This window comes from Blennius ocellaris (assembly GCF_963422515.1).
Source record: "Blennius ocellaris genome assembly, chromosome: 7".
Lineage (NCBI taxonomy): Eukaryota > Metazoa > Chordata > Actinopteri > Blenniiformes > Blenniidae > Blennius > Blennius ocellaris.
This window is the reverse complement of record NC_137656.1, coordinates 14,241,144-14,268,904: the sequence shown is the minus strand read 5'-3', so window position 1 is coordinate 14,268,904 and position 27,761 is coordinate 14,241,144. Positions and strand designations below refer to the sequence as shown.

At 38.7% G+C, this 27,761-nt stretch overlaps 1 protein-coding gene across 2 annotated transcripts in view; it reads left to right on the top strand.

Moving 5' to 3' along the window:
- LOC308132357 (netrin receptor UNC5C-like) overlaps window positions 1–27,761 on the top strand; it is a 190,375-nt gene that overhangs the window by 85,560 nt on the left and 77,054 nt on the right. For both annotated transcript variants that reach the window (XM_080499435.1, XM_080499434.1), the window contains exons 2-3: window positions 10,907–11,143; window positions 25,489–25,632. In XM_080499435.1, coding sequence (XP_080355561.1) covers window positions 10,907–11,143; window positions 25,489–25,632 — 381 coding nt within the window. The remainder of the gene's footprint in view (window positions 1–10,906; window positions 11,144–25,488; window positions 25,633–27,761) is intronic.

Sequence of the window (27,761 nt, the reverse complement as noted above, 5' to 3'; positions counted from 1 at the left end):
TCAGCCTCTCAGAAAAAAAAACATTATTCTATCGCTCTGAAAATAGAAGTCCTTCCTTAGCCAATGTTTTGATATTCTAATGCACTGCCCTGTGCTGCTGCCTGTATTAATAGTGATACTGAGCTGTGATAGTAGAACATGAATGAAAGCAAAGCCATGCTTTTCCCTCAGGCCTGGGATAAGGGAGACAGAATCCATCTGCAAGATAACATTACACAGCAACTTGCACAAGTTTTGTACCCCCACAAGCTTACATAAGACTATGCATATGAATGAGATTTTCCATCTGCATGTGGATGTGTGTGATGGCCCTAAAGTTTTGTGTGTGTAATACAAAATGAAACTTGTGCATTACAGGGCTGATAACTGCTCTTCATGATTGTAAAATGACTATAATTATTTTTCTCTGACGGTCTATGTGACTGCCTAGTTCTCCCTGTTTTCTTATCTGTTTTTCTCCCGGCTGAATGCTTTGCTTTATTACGCTGGTGTTACTGCAGTATCACTGCATTATTCAATTCGCGACAGACTCTGTGATTAAATAATTTTGTTATGATTTGTGAACCGCGATCTTTGGTATGTGTCACAGGGAATGCAAAAGTTTGTATGCTGGAAATCTGGACGTAATACACAACTACGGCTGTTGAAATAAAGAAAAAAAGGGTGGGGGGGGTGACCCTCAAGCTGACAATTTTCTAGTTTTCCTGATGTTCCGAAACAGGCGTAAAGTGGAGGAACTGAGACTTGGTGAAGATGATTTGCCCTACATGGCCCATCATTACTTGTTTTCACACCAGTGACCTAGTTAAGATGAAAGTGGTGGCATTGAAACCCACAGTCCAACTGAAAGACTTGAACACATTGGCTCTTGTGTGACCTCGCTGTGATTGCAGTGGTTGATCGGGTGACGTTCAGGTGTCCACCCACATGCCGAGCCCTGTGAAGTGCACATACAAAAACTGTAACCAAAGCCTCATTGCTTGCTGCTCAACCTTGAAAGTGTAGAATCGGATACAAACCCCTGCTGTGGACTGTCCTGTGGTGTCCAGTGAGGTGTAGCCGAAGCCAACTTGTGCTGCGGAAACTGAAGATAAGCAGTAGCTTAGGAGCCATTTCTGGATAAACGAGGTGCTCCCGAGATCTTCATGTCCAGCCATATAGTTGATATGTCTCCCCTGTCTCAGAAGACCACAAAGAATACCATCAAAAATAGTGAATTGCGGGAAGAAAAAAACCAGCAACACAGCTATTCACTCCCACCATTGCAGTATGTGTCTTGTTCAGCATATGTAAGTTATGTTGTGCACTCTGCATTCCTTTGGCCTTGTCCATATCACATTTTCACACACGGGTCACGTCTGTATTAAAAAGAGACACCTATGTCTACCCGCAAACGTTTGAGTCTAAAAAGAATTGGTACGCAAACATAATATGTGCAAAGTAGAGAAACAAGTGCACAGATAAATACAAGTTTAGATTTTGTAATATTACAGAGACGAAGCGATAATTTGTTGCATTCCTGTTTTGTGTCCATCTTGTGTGAAATTACATGCAAGTGAATGAATTACTTTACAAAGACATTCATTAAAACAAAATAGCTCCAGTGTGCGCTCACACTGCCTACCTGCAGACACCCACTCATCACCTGCTCCTGTGCTGCGTGTTTGTCCTTGATTAAAATGTCCTCGTGCCCAATTGTATATGCATGTGATTTACATCCAACTGCGATGTGCTCAGGTCTCAAAATGACTTCCCGGCATGAAGCCTGGCAAATAATGTTTATGCCTCAAGTCAAGTACAGCAGAAAAATACTTATGTTATTTTCTTTATGATAAACATATTTGTTTTTATCTGTCCCACTTATTGTTTTAATTACTCTCCTTTCATCTGCAGCGCTGTGACCTCGTAACACAAAACATATTGGTAATGTTTGCATCTCTGCAGTTCAAAATAGGCTTTAAGAAAAAAAAAACTGTTATATTTTTCACTTCGTGTATTTTGTAGAAACTCTTAGCGTCTTGTTTATTTATTTATTTTTAATATTGAGGAGTCGTTTCTCCAGAAGTCAAACCAAATATTTGAAAGTTTGCATCTGAACAGTCAGGGGATCATGAAAGTCGGTAGGTTTTGTCTTTTGGGTGTGAATACGTTGTGTTTTTTAATCAATTTTGTAATTGCAAAGTGTGTTTTACAAAGCTCACTCTCATATCCAAAATAGTTATCATACCACCAAAAGGTAAGAAAAGAGCTTAAAAATAATTTAATACCAACTAAATTAACATGTTTGATATTTAAGATGGAAATAACTAACCCTTTTTCAAGGTTGTTGTAATTGAACTCCTCATGGAAATGCACATACCGTACACACATTAGAGCACTGAATTCCCACCTCTTCTATAGTCACACATATTCAAATGTGCAAATTGTACGAACGTGTAACTCAAAAGGCCACAAAGTGCACATGGATTTGCATAACTGCGCATATATATATACATATACAGTTGTGCCAGCCTACAGTACGTCTATTTAAAAATACATGTCCACAATTGTGTCTTCAGACAAGTAAGTTATAACATACATGGTAATATGACCTTAAGACGTGCGTTGACCTGATAACTAAAGGTAGCATACCTTTCTCAATTAAAATTTTAGAGAAAATAAGATATGCATGTCATGGATACCATACTTGCTTATGTCGCATTTGCATTCATAACATACTGGAGCTCAAGGGGTGTGTGTGTGTGTGTGTGTGTGTGTGTGTGTGTGTGTGTGTGTGTGTGTGTGTGTGTGTGTGTGTGTGTGTGTGTGTGTGTGTGTGTGTGTGTGTGTGTGTGTGTGTGTGTGTGTGTGTGTGTGTGTGTGTGTGTGTGTGTGTGTGTGTGTGTGTGTGTGTGTAATTATTCAGAATATGAATTGTGCCCTTCAGTGTCAATGTAGGAATACAAGTGGGCAAAATAAAACAATGCAGAAATACCTCTCACAGAAAATGTGACTATAAAATAGTTTTATTGGTTTTGTTATAAAATGAAATAAGAATATTAAAAACAAATTAATTTTTGATTTAACACAATCCACATTTCACAACAAAATATTTTCTTCTTCTTCTTCTTCTTGTTTAAATATTTATTGATGAAGTCGGTCTGAGGAGTATGAAAAAGTGTACTTGCCACAGAGACTGACAAACATGATAGTGTACGGTATGTGTTTTAACCCCTCGGCCCCAGGATATCTTCATTCTACAAATAGCGCCCCTCTTAGGTTCTTTGTTAATTGAGGCCAGCTGTAGTCTCACAAAGTCACCTCTCGTAGGCCGGCCATAAATCTAGTCGCAGGCTTTAGTCTAGGCCTTTGAAAGTCATGCATATTTAAAGTCACAGGACGCCAACCAGCTGTCACTGTCTGCTCTATTGAAATAGTCTCACATTCACAGATTTTCTGCTGTTATGAATTGCTCAGTGTAACTCCCAAACACTGGAGAATAAATAATTGCTAATGTCATGTAAGGAGTGTGCTGTGTTTGCCGCATTATTTCTTCCAGGGCTTTTTACGGTCATCAAATAGACATTGTCGGCCACCCACTCTTAGAGAAACCTATTTCAAATCTGACATAATACAGATGCACTTTCATTTTAGGCTCCATCTGATTACCACAAACTGAAATGACCTCAAATTAATTTACTCTGAGCAAAAATTTGCATCTTTGTAACTTAAAAAAAAAAAAAAATACTGTGCTGTTCGTATATACACCAACCTTACAAAATTCTCTATTTTAGTGTATGAAAGTGTCTCTGTTAAGATCATATTCAAATATATGTAAAGTTAACGAATCCCTTTGGACAACAGTAATGGAGTGATTAACTTCTCTCAGTTTGCATGTCTACTCGTGTCTTGAATAATACGGATACTATCAAAGTGCAGATTGAGGATAAAACCCATTTTTAGTTTCAAGTGAATGCAGATGATATGTGACCGCTTGGCGTTTAGTTTGAGAAAAGATAGCCTGGCAATCCCTACGCCTGCATACCGGTGGTGTATGCTTTATCAGACCTTTTTACAACCAGCATAACTCTCCCAATCATTCCTTTATCGTTTGAGTCTGGGTGAGTCAGAAACACATGCTCAAAAGAATGATGAGATTTATTTGATGTTTTAGCACGCATGTGAGTGTGTTCTCCATTTGAACATGTTTAATTTACATAGTCTATTTTTAACACTTTAGCAGTCTCAAAGTGTTTTACACTCTTGTTCAGATTCACTCATTCATGCACACACACACAGCCAGGGCTGCCATGCAAGGTGCTTGCCCTCCATTGAGACTGACTCATGGTTCAGTACCCAAGGACACTTGGGTGCATGGACAACCTGAGGTGGAGATCAAGCAGCCAACCTTGGTATTAAAAGAAAATCTGCTCTAACACCTGAGCCTCAACTGCCTCCAAAAAAGGTAGTAAAACAAATTCTTAAAATCTGTTTAATCAAAACTACAATAGCATATCCTCTAATGTAAAAATTACCAACTGAAGCTTGATAAAACCAAACCTATTTTCATTGAAAAAGTTTGAAAACACTACACTTAGGAAACACCACTTTAAACATAAACATCTCTAGTACGATTGCATTCCATATTATGTATTGTAATCCCTTCATATTTAAATTCCTTGGTTGCTCTGTTCAGTGACTGTGGCGTACAGGCATTTCATAAGAAAATAGTGGATAACCGACACTTTACCTACCCATATAGCTATTGTTACAAAGCATGAATAATTGAACAGCAAACGGGTAAACACTTAAGAAAGTTTAGCACTAAAGACCCTGTGGGAAGTTGGGGAAAAAAACCAACATGTGTTTCCAATGAACACTTGTTCTCAAATGCAGTCATGGAATGAAATTATGATCGGTAAAGTGTTTCTCTAGGCTAATATCTGATACAATTAGTGAATCTCTGCCTCTATGTGGATGTTCTGTCATTTGCCTGTGGAGTGGCTGTGTGTGGCGCACGCGTGTGCATGTGTGTATGTGAGATGATACATGAGCCCTCTCCCAACTCTTCTGTCACCACTCCTCTCAATTTCCATCTCACTCCATCTCTCTAAACTCTCAACTGCTACCCCAAACCTTTTCAAAATTCAGTGTTTTAGGTTTACTGAAATATATTATAAAGTAAATCGTGTGTGTGTGCGTGTGCGTGTGCATTGTGGGATAATTGTAGGCAGGATCCCTGTGGGCAGGGGCCCTCGGTAATCTGAGCTCCAACAATGGGAATTTGTATTTTCCTGTGCTTGAGAAACAATGTGTGAGTGTTTGTGTGACGGAAAGAGAGTTGGATGGGAAGATAGATAGCAAGGAGAAGGAACGTTGTATGTTTTCTCCTCAACACTTATACCTTTGCAGATCTTTGCTTTGCCCCCGCGCGTGCGTGCGTGCGTGTCTCAGTTGCACATGTTGTTGTTGCAGCTGCTGCAGATTCAGACTAGCTGATAAAGCATTGAGAAGTATGATCTCATGATTTCCACAGCTACTGCGCTGATAAACATCATAGGCCACTCATGCTACTGAGAACACAGGACCCAGACGCACAAACAGCCCCTCGACCCATCATGCATTTTGACCTTATAAGGCTCAGCTTCACTTGCTTTAGGTTGCAGGCATGAGTGTCTTTCACACGTGTCCAAAGATCCTGAACTTTTCCAGGCATTACTCAGAAAGCTGTGTTTGGGGGTAAAAATCTTGAGATTATTTTTAATTCACATTGAAATAAAAATTGCACTTTTTAATGTTCATTACTGTTGTACTCCCTGCAATAATGTCAATCTTTATATTTCCAATAACTACCAACATTATCATGTTAGAATGTTAAATAATGATACGGTTATTCACTTCTTTATATAACATTGTCAATGTTGGTATTGCTTTTTTTGACTTAATATTTATTGCTCATATTATTTTCTTTTGCTATTATTTAATTACTGTCCACTTGCTACTATAACAAAGCAAATTGCCTGATTGTGGGACAAATAAATGATGTTTTATGTTACTCTACCTTATGTTATTGCATCTTATCTTACAACTCATCTGATTCGGCCGGGATCAGGCTGGGGATCACTATGAAAAGATGCAAGGCTGTATGTGGTTCCACATGCTACAGCATAAATAAAAGTGTTGTTCAATAATCTAATCCACCCATTCATGGACATAACCCTTATACTCATCTCTGCTGCTTATTACCCAAATGCCTGTTCCTTACAAATCCAGCACTGTAATAAAGGAAATACTTTAAACTCTCAATGGGAGAAGATTTTTTTGCCAACAAGTAATGTTACAACAATGAAATAATCTACCAAACGCACATTTCCTCCCTTTTTGGGCAGTTTGTGTATAAAAACTTTGAAGGGTAAATACATGATGCACTTCCCCAAAAAAGTTAATTTGTTACACATCCCTGAACAACAGAGTCAGTTGACATAATGTTCAAGCCAGTGCAATTGATATTGGATCACTCTTAAATTAATGTTGCAGACATGTCCATATACATGATGATTTCAAAGCAAAATACTCATGAATGTGGATTTCCCAGAACCCTCCTCATCCATTTTCACTGAGCTGTGAACAAAACACTAATCTTCACTTCATCCAGGGACGTATTTCCAAGTGGATCATCAAAATCATGAGCACATACTTCCAATACCATAACGAGTTAAACACATACAGCATCCTTGCCTACTTGTCACATACACTTTGTGAATATATTTGTTTTTTGTTTTTTGTTTTTGTTTTTTTATGGATATCATGCAAACAACAAACAAGCTGTGAGAATCGTGGAGCTGGAATTAGTCTGAAGCCCATAATGCCATTAAATTAGGATTATGTGTATTAATTGTTTTCTTCTGTTAAACACTAAATGTGTTGGTGCATCAAAGATGATTGATTAGATTCTTGTGTTGTTCGATAGACAATCTTTCACAGTGTGAGGAGTTTTGATTCTGAGGTTCCAATAATTTTCTCAGTGTTGCCTGTTTTTGTTTTTTTTCCACTGTTTGAATATAAAAGCAGTAAAGTGGAGCGGAACAGCTAGTTCACTAAGGGTAATCATACAAACCCATTCCATTTTACCTTGTCATTTTCTCCTGCCACCAATTTGTCATGCTCTGTAGTACCTGCTCAATAGATCAGAGTTCATTCTGAGATGCTCAGACACCATTGGTCACTTCTGATGTCATAATTCTTCGCACATATACCGATATTTATTGGTGGGGGTTGCAGGTAGTCTGAGCCGGGAAGATCTACTGACTTGAGTGAAGGGGTAAATGTGTTTTTTTCTGTATATATTTACTACTTACCGTAAATCGAACGTGGACATTGTTCTGCTACAGCCATCCATTACTGATGACAGCGTTCAGCCAGGACGTTTATGAGCTGAGATGTTAGGATCAGTAATTCACTTTGTCAGGAGATGAGGGCTGAGAAGTTGAAGGGGGGAGATGCTGTGGAAGGAGAATCGGGGAGGGAAGTCAAGAAACAAAACAAATGAAAACGTGCAAACCTGTGAGATTTTGAAAAGAGAAAACTCTTGTAAACAGGAGGCATTCTGAAACAAAGCTTTTATTCAAAGGAAGACCCATTTTTACTGTCCCTTCCCGTTTCCCTCGCCACTCAGCCTTTTCTACTGCTATCATGTTTCTTTTGCCAATCAATAATTTATAGCTGTCGCTCCGGAGCAATGCACCTCCTCCCTCCCCCAGCTCTCTAAATGACAGATGAGGGTGAGAATGACTCTTCGGGGGGGGGGCAGAGAGGGTAAAAAAGGGTGGTGAAAACATGTACCAACAAACGTAAACAGTGACGGAGAAGGCAGCGCAGCAAGTGAGAGACTGACAGAGGAACAGCTGAACATGACACTAGATAATTAACCAAGAGCTGCAGGAAATTTCCCACAGATAATGTATTAATGCAGTGACAATGTTGAACAAATTTCCATATTCTCAGAGAACTAATTACAGATCAGCTTGGTGACATCAAAGTGGGGCCACTGCAACTCGTTTTCCCCCTTTTTGAGTCTCGTTTTACCTAAGCTGATTTTAGCTCCAAGCCCACAGCTCACTGCTATTTCCCAGGACAAGCGCCACAACTACACTCACAGTTAAATTATTTTATATACAATCTTATGTATGAATGCATGTTTTTTTGTTGTTTTTTTCATAGATTTTGTGTTCGTGATTAGAGGTGTGTTTGCGTGCATCTGCAACCATTAGAATTGAAACGGGGCCTCGACTATGACTCTGTGTCAAATTGTCCTAACTTGTGAGCTGAAACAGCGACACGTGCACGGACGCACATGCCTCTGCGGCATTAATGAAACTAGATGATGATGGAGTGGAGACAAATGACAAGTTTGTGGCTAGTGTGTGTGTGTGTGCGCATGTGTGAACTTTTAATATATGTCCACTGTGTTTGTGTCGGTGGGAGAGAAAATAAACCAAAGGCTACTTCCTCCCCTCAGCCTCTCACCTAGACTTGTAATCCCCTGTGTTTTGGTGACCTTGGCAACCTGGTGACAAAACATTTTTGGTGTCCCTTTGATTGAGGCCACAGGTGGGCGTGAAGTTTGGACAGAGTGAAAAGACTGAGGGGAGAGAGCAGGATGAAGGATGCAGGAGGAGGAGGAGGAGGAAGTCTGTGGTACCCTTAGGGTTGGCTGCTCTGTCAGTTCAGTTATTTTCTCCTGCCTGCCTCCTGTCTATCCGTCATGAGTTTGCTGCTCATTTCACCATCCATTGTTTACCGTCGTATAATATCTGACAAACACTGAAAAAAGACCCAGATTTAATTTGAACAAACAGAAACACATGCCATCACCTAAACACTACATCAATAGCTTTAGTGTTATAATTTGAGGTTTATTTAAAAATAGAAATACAGATTCACCTGCTGTTTTAAACACTTGATTAATTAAACCAAAAGTTACCTATTATTCCCACTCAAGTACCTAAATGTGCAAGTTATGTGCGATTCCGAGGTGTGATAGTTATATGATAAGTCATAAAACTACCAGAAAGCACAGCAATACAGCGGGGAATTACAGCTTATTTGACCATATGTTGTTATTTATAGTGATCTCCTAGATAAGAGATACATGCAGGTCACACGTGTGATGTGGAAAGTTGAAGTCACCTTTAAAAAGCGACAGAAGCACATCATTATTGTACATTTTCACATACAGTGATAAAAATAAAGATCAAAAGTATTGTGTCTGATGAGAGAAGACTTAACAATAATAATATTCTGTTCAACAAAGGCTTAACCTCTCCAAATGTACATTTCCATGTACTTCAATTCACAATTCCAGCTGAGTTCTTGCACAGGGTCACTCTTGAATATGTCTTTGTCTTTCTTAGTTACCTGTTGAAATGTTCAACTTTAATTTTAAATAGACAGTGTATTCAGTTATAATTACACAAAGGGATACACTGTACCTGTTATTTGCACAAATAAAACGATCCTTAGCTCATACTTGTGTATTTGTTGTTAATCCCATTCTCAAGGATTCAAGGATGTTTGTATGAACTTAAATGGATGTTGCACATGGTCTTTGACCAGCTGTGGATTGGCATTTGCGAACATTTTGTCTGCTTGTGATCGAGTTATACTTTGTGCTCACCTACTCTTCATGATTTACTTACACAAGCACAATTAAACTTTGTTTTAATGCTCACTGTTGAGTAAACGACAAGCTACAGTGTTTGTGCTCCAACTGATGTTTGACAATGAGCCACAACTCTGTGTTTTTTGTTCTGTCACACTTTCCAATAAAGCGAATTGAATCTTTCCTATGCTGACAAACAGAGGGAAAGTCATAGAATTTAATATAATTGACTTATTAACGGAAATGGGAACGTGGAGAATATTGAACTACGGATGGCCGTACGACGCAGACAGTATGGTGTCTGTTTTTTAGTGCTCGCTTTTGTATCACAACAGTGGCAGACAGAAGCGGGATAGTTTTAGCCACAGCATATGATATACTCCTCCACTAATATTAAAATCTGCTCACTGCAGTTCATAACAGATCTTTTGACAACGGTCTTGAGGGAAATCAAAACTGTGGAACAGCTTGAACTGCAAATTTCTGATATGCCAGAAATCCACTCAGTCATCTCTCTGGCAGGCCAGTGATTGTTTAGACAATTTATCAGGTGTTATTATCCACCCTCTACAAAAAATGTACGTCAAGGCACAAACCAGCCAGGCTGAGATGCGACCAGCAGGACGTCACACTCTGAATCAGTATGCTTTGTCTGCCTGGTTTAATGTGTTTGAGTAATCCCATAAAGAAACACCCCTTCAAATGAGCAGATGTGGAAGTAAAATTCATTTATTTACTCATTTACTCACTGCTGCTCTGTAATTGAGTCCTAAAGTCCCAATGTCGTCTATGCATGTCAGTAGCCACGCCTCATTTCTTCCTTTTCTGTCATTTTAACTCTCTTATGCTTGCTTATTTTATCAAATTGCAAATCCTGGCCATATAGCAAAAAAGAGGACTGTGTGTAAGTGTGTGTGTTTTCAATTACAAGAAGTAAGCACAATACCTCAGTTAGGATAAAAGATGCATTTTATGGCTCAGTGAAACAGAAAAAACCTGGGTCCTCTGCCTGAAGCATGGCAATTATTAGTGATCAAATGAAACAGCACTGTACCGTACACACAAAGGTTACGGGGAAGTCTTGGATGATACTGTTCACTGGTGTGATTCACAGAATAACCATCAATTATTCAAAGAAAATAGCTCTTCCATTCAAAGTCAAACTTCTGCTCTTGTTAGTCCTCAAAACAAGTCGATAGAACTTGCTGAGTGAAGGCTGATGCCGACTGTGATCGGTCTAACGTTTCTTGTTCCTTTCCTCCACAGTGAGAGATGATGAGGACTTCCTAAGTCTCAGTGAACTCCCAGAAACCTTTCCTTCGGACCCTCCCGAGCCTTTGCCTCACTTCCTGTTCGAACCTGAAGAAGGCTACATCGTCAAGAACAAGCCCGTTAATCTCTACTGCAAAGCAACACCGGCCACACAGATTTACTTCAAGTGCAACAGTGAGTGGGTTCATCAGAAAGACCACACGGTGGAGGAGAGGGTAGATGAAAACTCTGGTGAGTGCAGTTTTTTTTTTCCTTCTCAGACATTCATGTGCGCACAAACATCCAAGCAGGGATTTTCCTTCTTTGAAGTAAAATAGATAGTTGGTGTATTGCGACAAAATACACTTTTTTTGTTTTATAGGGTGAGACATTTTTGACAGAAAAATCAAAACCTAGGTGCAGTAACAAATCAGTTCATACATGGGACAACTGAAGAAGTACATTTCAATGTAAACAGTCAAAGAGTAAAATACATTTTTTTGAGAACACAATCTGCTCTTTGTAGGCATAGAGCCAACAAATATACATGGTTAAAAATGATCACATTGATGGAGGGGCTGAAAACAGATCACCACACATACATGTTTAATATCTGGAGCAGATGTTATTTCCAGCACTTTAGAGACTGCACTAAATCTTACTAGGCGAGCAACAACTGAAAACCCCATTTGAAGTGCACAGATGTGCAGGTACATTCAAATCAAGTCAATTTTCTTCCTCCTCAACGTTAAGCTCTTTACATGCATGTCTGGCCATGCTGATATCTTGCTGCTCCGGATGCGACTAGCCCTTTTGTCCCAGTGGTGCCATTCCAAGTAAACAAGTTAAACCCATTATTCAGATGTTTAGGTATGTGTGCAGAGAGGCAGGTCACATGTCAGATGTGTGTACACAGCTGTCCTGCAGCCAGTACCTGCATAGTGATGTTCACAGGACAGTTTAATAGGATCCACAATGATGTACTGGAGTGCGGCCAAAATTCCACGCTCGCCATTTGACAGCACATGGTATTAGTCTGCTGGCTAGGTAATGATGAATCATGCTGTTGCTTTGGCAGGAAGACAAAGACGTACACAGGCTGGTTTCTAAGTCTTAAGGTTGACATGAGCTTGGCTTATGGGTCTCCACCTGCTTGATAATGAGCTCTGGGTCCCCAGAGCAAGTGATTAAATGCAGGCTGAAAACAGTTTGAAAACTCCTGATTTAAAGCCCTGACAGTGAAATGCAGGAGAGCCAACAGTAGCACAGAGAACTATGCTGGATTTTCATTTTTCTTTTTAAATCAACTTAGGGACGATAAACACCCTGGACATGTCACCAGTCCATTGCAATTCAGAGTGACTGAGAAATACACACATATGCACACACACACGTCGCACTCACTCCGAGGGGAATATTAACAGTCACCAGTTAACTTACCATACAACCATAAGTGTCTTTAGATATTGAGCTGAAGCCACACACCCAGGAAAAACTGCATACAGAAGGGTTTCAGGGATTTTCTCACTATGCAGTTAGAGGGCGAACCACTACACCTTTATGGCTCTTTGAAATGCATATTGGATATTTTCTAATTGTTGACATAATAATATTGATGTTATAAATGTAGATTTTCCTTGTAATCAAAGACCTTAAAATCAGATACTGTATTATGCTTTTATGGTATTTTTGCATATTTACTAGTCTTATAAATCCAAGGCACAAAACAATTCAAATTAGCAATAGTTTGAAGTTGTTACTGAATCACCTAAGGAAATGTCCAAAGTGGCAAGTGAAAACTTTAAAAGAGGAAAACAAATCACTGACTCTTGGTGTGATTGACCTTATTACTGTGCAATGTGTTTGATTTCTTGAACATTATTCAAATTATACATTTTCTACCTTTACTTCTTTTCAGTCCCTGTTCTCATTTCTAACACTGGTGTCGCGCATCAGTCATTTGTCTCAGAGAGTACAAACACCTGCACTTATAGGTTACAGTCACCAATAGCTGATGAGGACAAAATGGGGAGATCTCTTATAATCATATGTTTGGTTCATTCAGTCTCGCTTTCAATGTTTTCCTCCCATTTCCCCTCCCACCTCATGCCTGACATCATGTGCAGCTGCTGTTCATTTATCAGTCTCCCATCAGCCCTTCATTTGTTGGCTGCTGAGTTTCAAACTGTGTGCTATTGAGCGCAAATTCTGTTCAATTAACAACCCATGGATTTAGCTTCTTATATTGTAATAATGATCTTTGCCACGGGGTCTTTTCAGGACGACGGGCACTCAGTAAGTTGTGGGATTCACCCTCAAAAAAGTCCTCAGACAAGTCCAGTTTATGTTGACATACAGTATGTCTATGTTTGCTTTTTTTTTTGCTTTTTGCAGCCATGTTAGTCACTCGCATTTCAGAGTAAACTTTATCTTTACTTATAATGTTGTTTTTACTCTCATGACTGTGGAATTAGCCCTCAAACATCTGTAGAATTTGACTTTGGCTTCACATTTGTGAACTGCTTTTCCTTTAACTCATGATACATTTATTTCAAAGTAAGCTCTTATAAGAAGAAGAACTGTAGATTGTACAGGTACAATGAAATTGTTTTTGGTAGTTCGGTGGGAACAACACACCAACCCATCGAGGCAGCCAGCATCCCAGCGCCCCATGTCACTTAAAAAAAAAAAGATGCACACTTTTTTTTACTGCTCTGGAACTTCTAATCTCTCATGTACACTGAAATGTATAATGATGGGAAAGGGAAACAATGTGATGAATTAATTACCCTTTGCTCGCAGACAATACAATTTAAAAGATATCATGAATATTCCTGGATATACATTATGCAACACACTTTCAGAAACTCATAGAAACCTATAGTATGTATACCTTGTGCTGAATGAATTTGCTGTGTGTGTTATCTGTGAAACCTATATTCTGTAAGCTGTTTTCCTCTCTTTGTTTCCTGCTGCTACACAGACACAGCTAGAAGCTATGACCCCCATTCTGCTTGTATTATCATTCTCCTTGCTCCAGCTCACCCCCTCTGTTCCATCCTCTCCTTTTCTTTCTTCCTTTTCTTTCCTCTTCTTTTCTCTCTTTGCTCCATGCTGTCTTGGACTCTACTCTAATTTCCACTGAATGAAATCGGATCGAGCAGCAGTGGCTATGGAAGGGGATGATGGAAGGAGGCTGAGGGAGGGTAACATTGAGAGGGATGGAAAGGCCAACAGATATCATGGAGCCACACTGAGGAGAAAGATGATATGAGTCCTGCTGTGCTCCCTCTCTTCCTTCTTCACCTCCACATGTTCTCATATTTGTGCGGGAAATATGAAATCAGTTCATATTTTGCATCACAGTGCTTTTGGGTTGTCAGGCTCAAGGTAAAAACAAAGTGTATATAAAGCAACTAGAACATAGGTCACCATGCCATTTTCTTGCTGAGCGTCATGATAAGGATATCATTTGCGATACATACAGACATGTATTTGCTGTTAAAGTCTTTTTGCTTCAAGATTTGTCCTGTGTGTCTTATTTGTTTGTTTTTTGTTGTTGTTTTTTTTCAATTTGGGACTTCAGACATTGGCAGTGGTGGCCGAGATAGTTTTTTTTCTGCTGGTGATTTGTTGGAGCTTGATCATTCAGTGACAGTGCTGTTGGGGTTCTCTCGTTAATTCCCTACTGTAGCAACGATAATATGCATGCACCGCACGGTGCATGCAACAGTCGTGCACATAACGGAAAAGCTATGCTATTTAAAACATTGTGACCCAATACGCAAGATATTTGGCCAAAGTGATAAAGATGAAAGGTTTACAAGCCTGCTACTTAAACACACCACTGAATGTAAACTTTAACACAAAAATGTCACTGATGCAGCCACAACAGCAGCAGGAACCAAAACACACAACAAGTTTTCATTTAGGCCTAAAAACACAAAGATCACTAACTCCTGTTGCCAGTCACCAAAACCGCCACTGGAAGAAAAATATTGTCAATGGATCTAATGACAACAACATAGAATTATTTGGGGTGCTATGGCTGCCCCAGGAGGAGCTACAGCGCTCCATCTCATTGGTCAAACACTGCATAGAACCAACCAGAAGGAGTCAGAATTCAGATGTAACCCACCAAATAGGCAATAATCATGTACTCACCATGTCGATTATTGTGGTTGAGAGCGAAAGCATCAATAATTTTGTCCATTTTTCTTTTTGCAAAAAGTGCTTGATGTTTTATTACTGTAAGTTATGCAATCACCAGGAAAATTATGCTTGTAGTAACAGGAAGTAGTAAGTTCAAAAGCTAATGCTTGTGCTGCGCAGATTGGTTGAATCAGATCAGACTGCTTTTTAGGTTAAAAAAAATACATACATACATACATACATACATACATACATACATACATACATACATACATACATACATACATGTTTTATTGATGTATTTATTAATTCAAATGATAAATAAACAACATCATATAATTATTGGGGTTGCTATGGTTATCCCAGCAGGAGCTACAGCGCTCTATCTCATTGGTCAAATATGTGGACATGCAGAAAATGAATTCCCAGTGTATTGAAACCAGCCAGTCTTTCATGATATGTATATTGGGAACATTGATATTAATGATATTGATTATTTTTTTATATTTTATGCAAAAGTAACTCTTTGATACACAGCTGACATCAAAGCTTCACATTCTTGGTAGGATAAGAAGAATAAAGTGGAAGAAAGAAGAAGCTTTCGCAAAAACTTGTTTTCTTATAATCTTGTTTGTGTCCTTGATTTTCATATAAAACTTTACAGTATATCATCATTGAGGGAAAACTTCTCACAATGAAATCATAAAGCAGATATCATCAAATACAGTCATAGGACATTGTGGTGCTATTGAAGATGCTCTTAAGCCAGAAGGTACAATAAAATATTTTATGACATAGATTTCAACAAACAGGAAATGCACAGATATAGTTAATAACAGTGGCTCTATTTCATTTCCCCTTTCCTATCTGATTATATTGCTGAGTCACTACAAAGTATGGGTGATAGAAACCTGTGTCATTTCATCCGTTTATCTTTTCTTATTCAAAGTCTACATGATGTTGCGCTATCACTTCTTCATTTAGGTCAATTTAAATGAATATTAAACACATAATGTGTGCGAAAAGACGTGCCTTTGTTTTCAAAAGATTGTACTCTCAGGTAATTACTGTGAAACAAGCCACCGAGGTCCTGTTTTGTTCATCTTATAAAGAGTCCTGTCAGATTAAAGTGACATGAGAAATGGGCAGGCTCTGAAATGTTCTCTCATCCAGGGACTAATGATTGTTTGTTTGCTCATGTAAAACAGTACTGGGATGAAATGGAGGCAACAAGGACAGACTGACCCAGACTGGATACGTGACATACAAAGGCATTAATTAGAACTAAGTACAATTATTTAAGGCTGTACAGTGGAGTACTGGTAAACTCTATTAATTCACAGAGTGACTCTGTTTCGATACCAAGATCTGGATGCTTTATGTAGATACTTTGAATATTGTCCCTGTGCACACATGGATGTTCTCTGCATACTTTCCTCCAACAGCATAAAAACATGCATGAGGTGACCTTGACCATATATTGCTTGCACTTTACACCCTGATGTGTTTAGGGTGAACACTGCTTTCACTCATAGTTTGATGGGATTGGCTGCAGCTCCTTGAAACCATCAGTTAAATAAAGCAGCATAGAAGATGGTTGAACAACTTAATACTTAATAAAACTTAATGGGAAAAAAAAAATCTGGCTTGTGCACCTTATAAACTAGTTGCGTAAGTTTGCCTAAATGAAATGCCATCTGATATTTAGCTCTTCTCATAAAAACTGAAAACCTGATTTGAATATTGCTGACGTCATATATTCTCCATGAATGAAAAATGCACAAGCTTCATGACAGCTCAATAAATTAGTTTGAATGTTTGGAGCTGCAAAATACGTCTCATTCTGGGCCTGGTTAGTCAGGTGAAGGTCATTGGCACAGATGTAGGCTGAGAGAATGGGGAAGGGTCAGTAGGATGGCTTCAGGGTTTCTGCAGTCAGCCTCCAAGGGGAGGGAGCAGATTTGATCCCCTAAATATGGCCTCTTGCCATATCCTTGGAAAACAGAGCTAGCTCAACCCACTACCGGGTGACTAATGACACCTTAAATAAAGTGTTACAGGAAATAAAATATTAGACCAATACACCTTATTAAATAGTCCTCCAGCTGGGCACTTTAACTGGCGCTTTAATACAGTTTGCCAAAACCTGATTATCATATATCCATCTGAATTAATATGATGTAAGATGAGAACCAGGATAATATGTTGAGATTGGATGTCTTTTTGTGAAGGACATTTCTCACCTCCTTCCTTAAGCAACGCACATAAGACCTCAGTATATCTCCATTAGCCTTGAAGTGTGCTAATGACATATTGTGTACTCGGTTACTTACTTTGTCTCCATTAGCCAAAGTGTGAATGGTTATTAGTCTGCCAGCAATGACCTGTGAGTCTACATCTACACATGCACACACACACACACATACATTATTGGCACACACAGTATTGGCCTGGGTGATTTGTGACCTCTTTCCCTCCTTTGCTGCCATCTCACTGGTATTGATTTCTACTCGTCTTTGTCTCTCCCTCCTTCACTTCCTCCTAAGGTTTCTCCTTGCCTCTTACTTCTTCACCCTCTTTCTGGCTTCACTCCCATGTTTCTGTATGCTCATTTCATTAGTACTTTTTTTCACATCTTACTAAACTCTTTTCATATATTATATATATACTTTATCCCCCTTGGGGAATTTTTATTATTATAATTTTTTTTTTCTTCTATATTGACTAATTTCTTGGATGAAGAGGTGTGGCCACATTATGGAACAACAGGGAGCTTATGGGGGTCAAGGGTGTTGCTCAGGGACCCACAGTGGTGACACATAAGCTGTTGGATTCAAATCTGTGAACTCCCGATCCCAATACTGCTTCTATAACCTCTAGGCCACCACTGCATACCACTCCATCTCAGAGACACAGAAGTTTACTTTTCAATTGAGCCTAAAAAAAAAACGCAGCGTCAGTCTGTGCATCTGGTCATATGCAAGAAAGCTATGTATTTGTGCCTAGAAAACTGTATACGTTCAACATGTTCTTGGATGTTTGTTCATGTTTGTCTTTAGTTTGTGTGAATGGTAATGTAATATTCTATATGGCCCTAGGAAATAGCCTCGGTGTCTGAAAATTCAGCGCTGTGACTGTTCGTCTGCTTATTTTAATGCTTATTTGCCTTATGCTGTGGGTGTGTATGTGAGGGTGTGCCTGAAATTGTTTGGTAGCTGTTTCCCTGTAGATTTTCTCTCATGTCCTGGAAAGTCCTGGTTCATTGCCTCTGCAGAGCTACTGAGAAACTCAAATATGCTCGCTTGGCTACATTCACACGTCTTTGTGCAAATGCAGACACACCAAGAGCCTAATGATCGGTTGCCATTGGAGTGGAAGCCTTGAAAAGACTTTGCACATTCACACACGTACACATACACGCACACGGTTGACATGCAACGAGACTTTTAATTTGATCGCAGACCGGTGGCTGTGTTCAACCAAATGTCCTCTATTATTCTGACAAACTGAGTTAGCTCTTACTCTCCTTCATTCTGACAATAACGCTCATCTGTTTATCATCTCACTTTTTCAATTCAGTTCTTGCCTTTCTGTCTTCATCTTTGAAAGTATTTTGTTTTAATATTAATGCAATCATTTATTCAGAGTGCATTCAGGGAATGTAATCTATCATCTCCTCAGATCTTGTGCACCAGCTGAAAAATGCATTTCTAAATGCACAACTCAACTGATTCAGTTGTTGAGACGAGTGATTTTGGTTTCTCATATTCATGGCAGCAATTACAGCTACATTTGTCCAATATTGTTTTTGCATACTGGGATTTACTTTGCATAGCAGTCTGCTGGATAGCTGGGTCGATAGATAGATACAAGCTACATATATTTTTGAGTTTGGTATTTTATGATCACGAGTCTGATGTTGGGTGCCATTGTCACGAGCACAGAATTTGAGTGTGGCTAAGATTAGCTAAACTTCTTAAAATCGGCCTATTTTACCTACGGAAATTTACGCAAGCCCGAGACAGCAACCATGAAGACTATAACATTCAAGTGCCCTACTTTTCTAGCCATTTAAGGCCCCATGTACTGAATCATCAACACATATTAGGCATAACTTGTTAAGCATGTGTTCAACTGTAGGTATTTCCAACTACAGTAAATCTCAGTCTCTAAGAATCATGTGATTATGAAACCAGAACAAATTGAGCTATAATAATCAGAGAAAGATGAGAAACAATGAGAAAGGTGTTGAGGTGATTTAATTGCACGAGTGTAGCTGCATATAATTTTGTATTGTATGAAACACCCTCAAGCACAGGTTTAAATATTCAGACATTTACACCAATTCGCAGGAAGAAAATAGGGAATCATTTGTGAAAATAATCCAATAATCCTTTTTTGACCAAGAGATAAATGTGAAGTTTGACCATAGACACATGATCCAATTAGGGGAAATGCATTTTTTTCCCTTAGTTGAACTTCAACTTGAATTTTGGGAGGACATTTTTTTGTGAAACATGTTATTGAAGATGGGGATTTAGTTGAGATGGCAAAAAGAAACCTAATTAAATTTCTTTTCGCAAATTATCCTTTAAGAGCTGACACTGAGCAAGTAGGTACTATGGCAAGTTTGCAGCAGTTGTTCAAAAAGGTTTGGATATCAGAATCAATCCCTCAGGGAAATTGTGTATTCAATTGTTGCTCCTTCAAAGGGAGGTCACACTGCTGGGTCACTTACTGAACAACTCCCCTGGAGCCGGCATTCAGTGCGCTGCTACATTTTTAGGAGAGCAGATGTTTGCAATAGCAGCGATCAAACAGTGCCTTGTGATGCATTGTTTTTACATTCATGCAAATCCACATTATGGACTCCACAGTTGATACACGTTGCATACACCTTTTTATGTTTTTTTTTTTGTTTTTTTTTGTGGATAATTCATGGTCATGTCTGTTCTGACCTTTCGTCTTTGTCTTGTGTCAGACTTTCCCTCTCTGAAATAATAATCGACGGTGTTGACTTTTCTTGTATTGTGTTTCCTCTCCCTGAAGAACTGTCTGTTTGACCTGTCACTGATCATATTTAAACACCTCAAAGCCTTTGAGTGCTTTTTCCCCTGTTCCCTGTACTCTTTGGTTTTCGGAACCATTTAACTTCAAAATGCACAGTCTCAGTTTTCCTTTAGCTTTTTTTTTATTTTTTTATTTTTTTTAGAAGAACTCTGCTTCTTTTGATTCAAAGAAAGTGAGATTTTATTTTTGTCTGAGCCATTAAAGTCTTTTATCTTCATATATTTATTTTCTGCCATTTAGTTTCATTCTATGTCCCTCTATCAAAGCACAATGGGACACTTGGAAATAGAAGAATGGGGGTTCTACAGGATAGGAAATAGTAAAATGATGGAAAACATATCTTATGACACCAAACTGTTGACTGACATATGGTAGTTAAAGCTCAACCATTTGTTCAGCAGCATTACATCGATATGTACTGAATTATGAAAATGTAGAGAAACTTTTTCTGAAGCCATTGTAAAAACACAAATGAGAAAATCCAGTGTATGATTACATGTAAACATGGTTATTCGATTACTGAGTATGTCTGTGGTATCTCTTTTAACGCAAATAATAGTTAGTGCACAGTATCTTTGCTATATTGAAAGTATGAATCATTAGTGACTGTTTTTTGTTATTTTTCTATCTGTTAAACTTTATTTTGGTCTAAATCTCATAGCAAAACAGAACATTTAGGTAGGCGTAGCCATGTTCCAACTATCACATTCAAAGCAACAGAGTTGTTTTGTGAATACACGGTACAGTATCAATCCCAGAGAGAGAGATAGAGAGAGAGAGAGAGAGAGAGAGAGAGAAAGAAAACAATCCTCTGCACATCTACACTCTCTATTCATCAAATAAAACAGCCCTGACCTGACAAGGCACGTTCCCCCACTTTTGTGCTTTCACTTCCAGCTGAAGAGGGAGGTTTGTGATAAGAATCGGCGCTTTACAGCTTCGAGATATACTTTGGGGGTTTGTGTGCTCTCTTGTGATTGATAGAAATGTTTGTGACAGTATCCACTTGTCTTGATACTCGTCTTCCATTTTTCATCTACTTCTTTCCCTTCACCTCCCTTGGCTGACAGCAGTGGTTTTGTTGATGTGATGTTCTGTCATGCTACAGAGACCCAAAATTCTTTGCTTGTCTCCTCAGAACCGATTGATGTGAATGTTTTGAACACTGTATCTAAACAAAGTAAGACACTGAACGTTTGAGGACTTTTTAAGCCTCAGGTAATTCAGTCACTTTTGCCGAGCAACACTTGGTTCATGAACGCTGCAAACAGTGTAAACGACTGGGACTATTAGAGGTTTCAGTGACAAAACCCTCAACAAAATATCTATATGTTGTGTACTTTTGCAGGTAATGTTTTTCTTAATTGACAATAAGCCAAATGAAAAATACATGATTCCTTTCTCATCCTTTGCGCAAATTTGTCACTTATGCAGTGATCTTCATCAGGTTCCAAATGACCTGAAAAGGCACAAATGCCATAGTTGATTCTCATACATCCACCTATCTCCAATGCCTCCTGGTCCAACTTGGGCTCCAAAAAGGCTGAAGTTTATTCAAGGTAATAATTGTCAAAGGCAGCATACACACTGGGCAAGTGACCAGTCCATCACAAGGCAAACGGAGAGAAAGACAATCAACACAATGTCACATTTACACATAGTCAATTTAAAGACCAACACCTTCATCTTTCTAGATTATGGGAGTTCACCAGAATAGAACAACTACGGATCAATAGAACATGCAAATTTCAGATATAAAGCCCCCCAAACCTATCATCAATCTATCAAAAAAATCTCATTGAGACGAGAGTGCTAACTACCACAACCGAGTTGCATCCATTCTGACATGAGATGATATTAATTCATGTTGGTTATCAACTATATGTATATTGAATTAGTTGTTAATTATACCCATCCGTCGGTAGTATCCACTGATTGATTGACTGAAGAGGGATTTTAGCAATTGTACCGATGATGAATCTCAAAAGTGGACAATCAACCTACTTCAGAAAAGCCTTCAACAGACTTGGTGAAAGGTCAAATTTGTATTTGTAGACATTGTGTTGGTCCATTATTTAGGTAAAGTGAAACACTTTATTGATTTGACCTCTTTGTTCATTTTATTTATCGGTTGATTGATTTTGTCTTGTTGATCGATGTCTGTTATCCTCTGGGCCATTTCAGGTTCCACACATCCAAACAAATATTCGGTAACGGGTCATAATGGACTTTCCAAGCTTGTACAATTAAATATTTGATCCAAAATACATTTTGAAGTATATTCAGTCCAAATGTGACTGTTTACTCTCTTGTCTCTATTGGGATTGACCTCTATTGTAAGACTACCCATATTCAAATATTTTAATTTTCTAAAATGTCATATTGAAATTGTAATGATCCTGTGCTTTATAATTTGAAAATAATATTGGTAAAAGCTTCATCAGTAACATTTTATGCACCGCGTGATCCTTTTCAAAATGTTGAAGGTATCTTTTGTAATAATGTAGTTTAATGTAACACTAAATAACAAACACGATATGACGAAACAACAATCCGGCCCTGTCTTAACAACTTTCCAAAGTCAGCTGAAAGCAGGTCCCAACCATCCCAAGAATGAAACAGGTGAAACCAGGTGAAGAATAGAGTGAGACCAAAGTGACTCCACACTGCCCCCAAGAGACAGGTGGACTTTCAAAATCAACTGTGTCCTTTTATGGAGAAATCGGCGTACTGACTGTGAATCTGACCGTGAGCTGATCACTTGAGTGTAACCTAATTAATTAATTAATTAATTAACCCTAACCTAATTCATCAATGAACTCAATATTTTTTAAGCTTAGACTACATTAAATTATCATAACCACAAATGTTACTGGCACTGAATAATTGAACATCACATCCATTCTAAAGATGAGATAATCTATTTTTTTTTTTTATATTGCATCTTTGGAATCATACGTATGCCATTTCTTTGGTTTTATTGGTTAGCTACACTGCGTACCAAACATTAGCTGTTAAGTGTAAAGCCTGAAGTAGCTCATCCTTAATTTCTTCAGTCTTGAAGCTGCAGCAACATACTTTATGTCTCTGAGCAGTGAATACTATGAGGAGAAACAATATATTTAGTTCTGCAGGGCTGCTACTGTATGGGCTCTTTTTTCTCATTTGTACTTTGAGATTTCTGTTTCCCGATTCACAATCATTTATTAACGATTGTAAGTGTGTTTTCATATCTTGGTGTTGCATAATTTTCTATAAACTATGAGTTTTGTTGTACGCATATCTCTGTGGAAACCAGTGCAAAGTTTACAATGTTATATCTATATGTTAATAGCCAATGTTAATGGCTATTACTTGAGCCACTTCCGTGGTTTAATAATATTTTAGGGCTAATAGTTTTTGGTCTTCACTTCAATGAGCCACACGTGATGCAAAGCTATTTGCAAAAGTTATTTGCGTTCAGCAGAAACACACTCACTTGCTCTTACGGGGTTGCCAGATCCCATAGTTCCAATCATGCAACATCCCATATGCTTTCTTTGAATTTGTCTGAGTCCATTTGCCATAACTAGCTGTCTGGCTCATTTGAAACATTTGCTTTAATTGCCTTACTTTCCTTCATTACTTTGGCAGAAGCACCCTCAATGGTGTCTCCCGCTTCTTTTTTGCCCTACTTGTTCGTGTGTTATTTTTTCATTCTTCTGATTTTTCTTTTCATTGCAATTCTCTCCCTACTAGTCTCAGCTCTAGTCCTGTTTTGCTGGTTATAATTGCCTCTTTAGCTGTCTTTTGTAGCCTCTGCCTCTCTCACTGTGCTCTTTTGCCCTTTCATTTTAAGCTGTGAAAACATATCACTGTCCCTTGTTGGCTTGTTTGCTTAAGCTTCAAAATTCATACTAGTTTTTACTGCCTTGCACTTTGTCCTCACAGCATCCATTCTTCACTTGCTTATTTTGTCGAGTTATGCCTTGCACAAGCTCTTTACTTTCCTCTTACTTTACACTTTGGTCTCTGTGCCATCAGTGGCTTTGAATTTTCAAACCGACTCAGGTCCTACTTTACTTTATACGGTTTCCATCTGTACCGCAAATGTTATCTGCCTGTTTCAAAAGCCATGTATCCATCTTGCAGCCAGCTTTCCTGAAAGCTTGTGCTACCTTTCTTAGTCTTTGCCCTCACAGTTTCTCCTTTAATTCTCTTGCCATCTATTATCGGCTTTAAGTCCACCACAGTCTTGTGCACTGGCTTTCACTTTCTGCCTTCCTGCCAGTCCCCTTTGCCTCGATGCAGGGTTGCTTACTATGACTGTCTCTCCAGCGGAGAGAACTTGCAGTCGTCATAAGTAAGTGTCCAAGTCAGATTTATGGAACCCCAAAGAGATGATTTCTTGGGTTTTGTATTACTGCGCAAACTGGAAAAAAAACCAAAAAAAACCATCAAGCTTTTTCGTAACATTTTGCTCATCTCCTCTCTCGTCCCAACATACTTTTACTTAAATCCATTTTTATCTTCTTTACCTTTTCCTTCCCTCTTCAGATTTTATTGCCCTCTCCCACCTCTTATTCTGTTATCCTCTCTCCTCCTCTCCCTGTGACTCTGTCATGTTGCTCTCCATTACTTCTTCTAGTCTACCGTTTCTCTCATTTCCCTCTTGCCGTTCTTTCCAATCCATGAGCTTAACCTTTCTTTTTTCTTAAACCAATCCCTACTTGAACCCTTTTCCGTTTCCCTTTTACTTCAATAAATCATTCTTCTGCCATACATTTACTAGAGTTGTTCAATTTCTCTCCCTTCCCGCTCTTGCTCCCATGATCTGCTTGTAGCTTTCCTATATCGTATGTATTTTCACCTGGAGTTCATCCTTTGCTCTCCATTTCTTATTTCCCTCTGCAGTCCGTCGGTATCTGTGCTCTCTGTAGTTTTATCAGTTGGCTACAGCTATTTAAAACCTCACTCTTATTCTTTACATGTATGATGCTTTCAAAACACAAGAGAAAAGAACGGAATGAGAATCCAGTGAGATAAACCATAAAAGTGAAAAGGAGAACAATCTCGCAAAGTTTACATTAAACCCCGAGTGAATCTTCTCAACAATGGTCTGGCTTTGTAAACAGCAGCAGATATTGAATGAATATCCCCTGCCTCCATGTACTCTTTAAGACATTCACTGTGGACCGCATTGACTTTTGCTCTTAAATCGAATAAAAAGGGAAATTGTGTCAACAAAAGCTTTGCTTTTATTTTTTTATTTTTTTTCATGAGTATCAGTGACTCACTAAAATTGGAATTTGTGACATGCCATTCTTGAGAGTTTGTTCTATTTCATGCCCCAAATTGATATTGTAATGCAAATCTCCTTTTCTTTCCCTCTTCAGGCCTGGTGGTAAGAGAAGCCAGTATAGAAATAACCCGGCAGCAAGTGGAGGAGCTGTTTGGTCCTGAAGATTACTGGTGTCAGTGCGTGGCTTGGAGCTCTGCCGGCACAACCAAAAGCCGCAAGGCACATGTCCGCATCGCATGTGAGTACATTACCGTAAGCTGGCACATACACTATGGAAAAGGTAGTCTTTGTAGATGCTTCACAAGAATGTGCGAGTTATTTTTTGATATTGTCAACAATGTCTACCACTTGAGCATGAAGGCCAGTTACATCATCTCCCGTTTCTTGGCTCCTATCTAGTAAAGGCGGCCTTGCATATGGTTGAATAATGCAGTGGCACCCAACTGTTTTTGCTTGGATCTCCCAGAGATTAACTTTAGGAAATGCATTAGACCCCATCTAGGATCTCTGATGTACCAACACATTACAGCACATCCACATTGCACTGAGCATTTTCACAGGTTTTGCTCAATATTCTACAAAATGTTCTCTCGTGATTTTCCAATTACCAATACAATTCGGAGAACATCAGAGAATTTAAAGACTCAGCTCGCCCACCAGTTGACCTCCCTGCAAAAAGTGTCCCACACTTATAGTTTGTATTTAGTTGATATAAAAAATGACCCATCACAATCTCAACAAGAGCTTCAGTAACTGCAATGTGTGTGAATGAGATGTTTCACATGAACACAATCACACGGGGTAAATGCACATTATTACTTCATTTCAAGGGGACTAGGACTGTCAGTCTTCATATAGCTCAGGGGTTTATAACCTGGGGTTCAAGACCCCTTGAGGAAACACTACAGATGAGGGAGGACATAAAGTTTTGCTTGCTCTGTGTGCTTGTTTTAATGTAAAGTTTTGCTGTATCAGATATCAGAGAGTGAGTTTACAACCTCAGAAAAACCTGAAAACTTAAAAGGCTTTTATTATTATTTTTTCAATCAGGTCAAGTCAATTCTAACGTTTTAATGCTGCACGAGTGAAGTAGTTTTCCCAAATTTATGACTTGGAGATTTTCAAAATTGTCCTGCTGACCAAAAAGGCTGAAAATATCCATTGTCTTGATTTATAGATGCAGTTTGAGATTTTAAAAAAAAAGCTCACTCCACATCATAGTCACAATATATGATGTTTAACTACAAAAACCAAAGTCTCATAAAAAGAGAAATGTTTTGAATGAACCTTCAAATATGATATGCTTGGTGATACTTGGTTAGTACGTTCTGAAAGCAGAGACTGAACATTATAACTTTAGTCTAGTCAGTAGCTTCCTGTTATGGTCTAGTGAAGAATTTAATAAGACAACTGGGAGTCTGACTATAAGGTCACCAAAAGAACACAGGCCAGAATAAACCCAAGCAGGTTTGATATCGCTCAAGCAGACAGTGTTGCACTGCTCGCAGACTTATCACATGGGGAAATCATTTCAAGATTGTTATATCTCACCAACAGTCCAATGGAAATACGGAACTGAATCCTGTTGTGACTGATAGTCACTTGACAGCTCTGTAGCAACTGAAAGGCAAGGGAACTGAGATGCTTGATAGACGTCATCTCAAAAAGCTTGTTTGTTCTGTCAACATAAGCCTCATATAGTCCAATGGATTGTTCCATCAAAGCTCCTTTCACTGAGAATTGAGCCCACAACAGTAGTTTTTCAAGCGTCATTGCACTGGTCAATTCAGCCATATAAGACAACAGGGACTTGTATGAGTGCTCAGGTTATGAAAAGGTCAAGCAGAAAAAAAAATACCAATAACAAAATCGACCCCACCTCTGCAGCTTACCTGGCAAATACTGACAGTCTGGCTCTGCTTGAGTGCACTCTCAAAAGGACAACAGGGGACTTTGACAGAGTCCATTCAGCAGACACACAGGATACACTGCACACATCCACACATGTTGTACTTTAACAGACAGTATCACTCCAGCAGACGTGCACCGTGGAAGTCCTCTTCTCCCAGGTTGGTCTTATTTGTGCTGTAAATGGAAATCCATCATGTTGACCCTTGTTTCTCACTTCAGGTTATTTCATTTGGCTGTAAATACCTCTCACGTTTGCAGTGGTTGATTCATTTCTTTTTCTTTTTCTAATTTAAACTATTATACCATGGCTATTTATAATGTAAGAGAACAAGAAAGGACATGCTATTTTCAATAAAGATACAATAAACAAGGAAACTGGCTTTTAAACATCACATAAGCCCTAATAAAAAGTTCAAATCCTTAAATCAGGTCATTAAAAATTGACACATTTAAAAA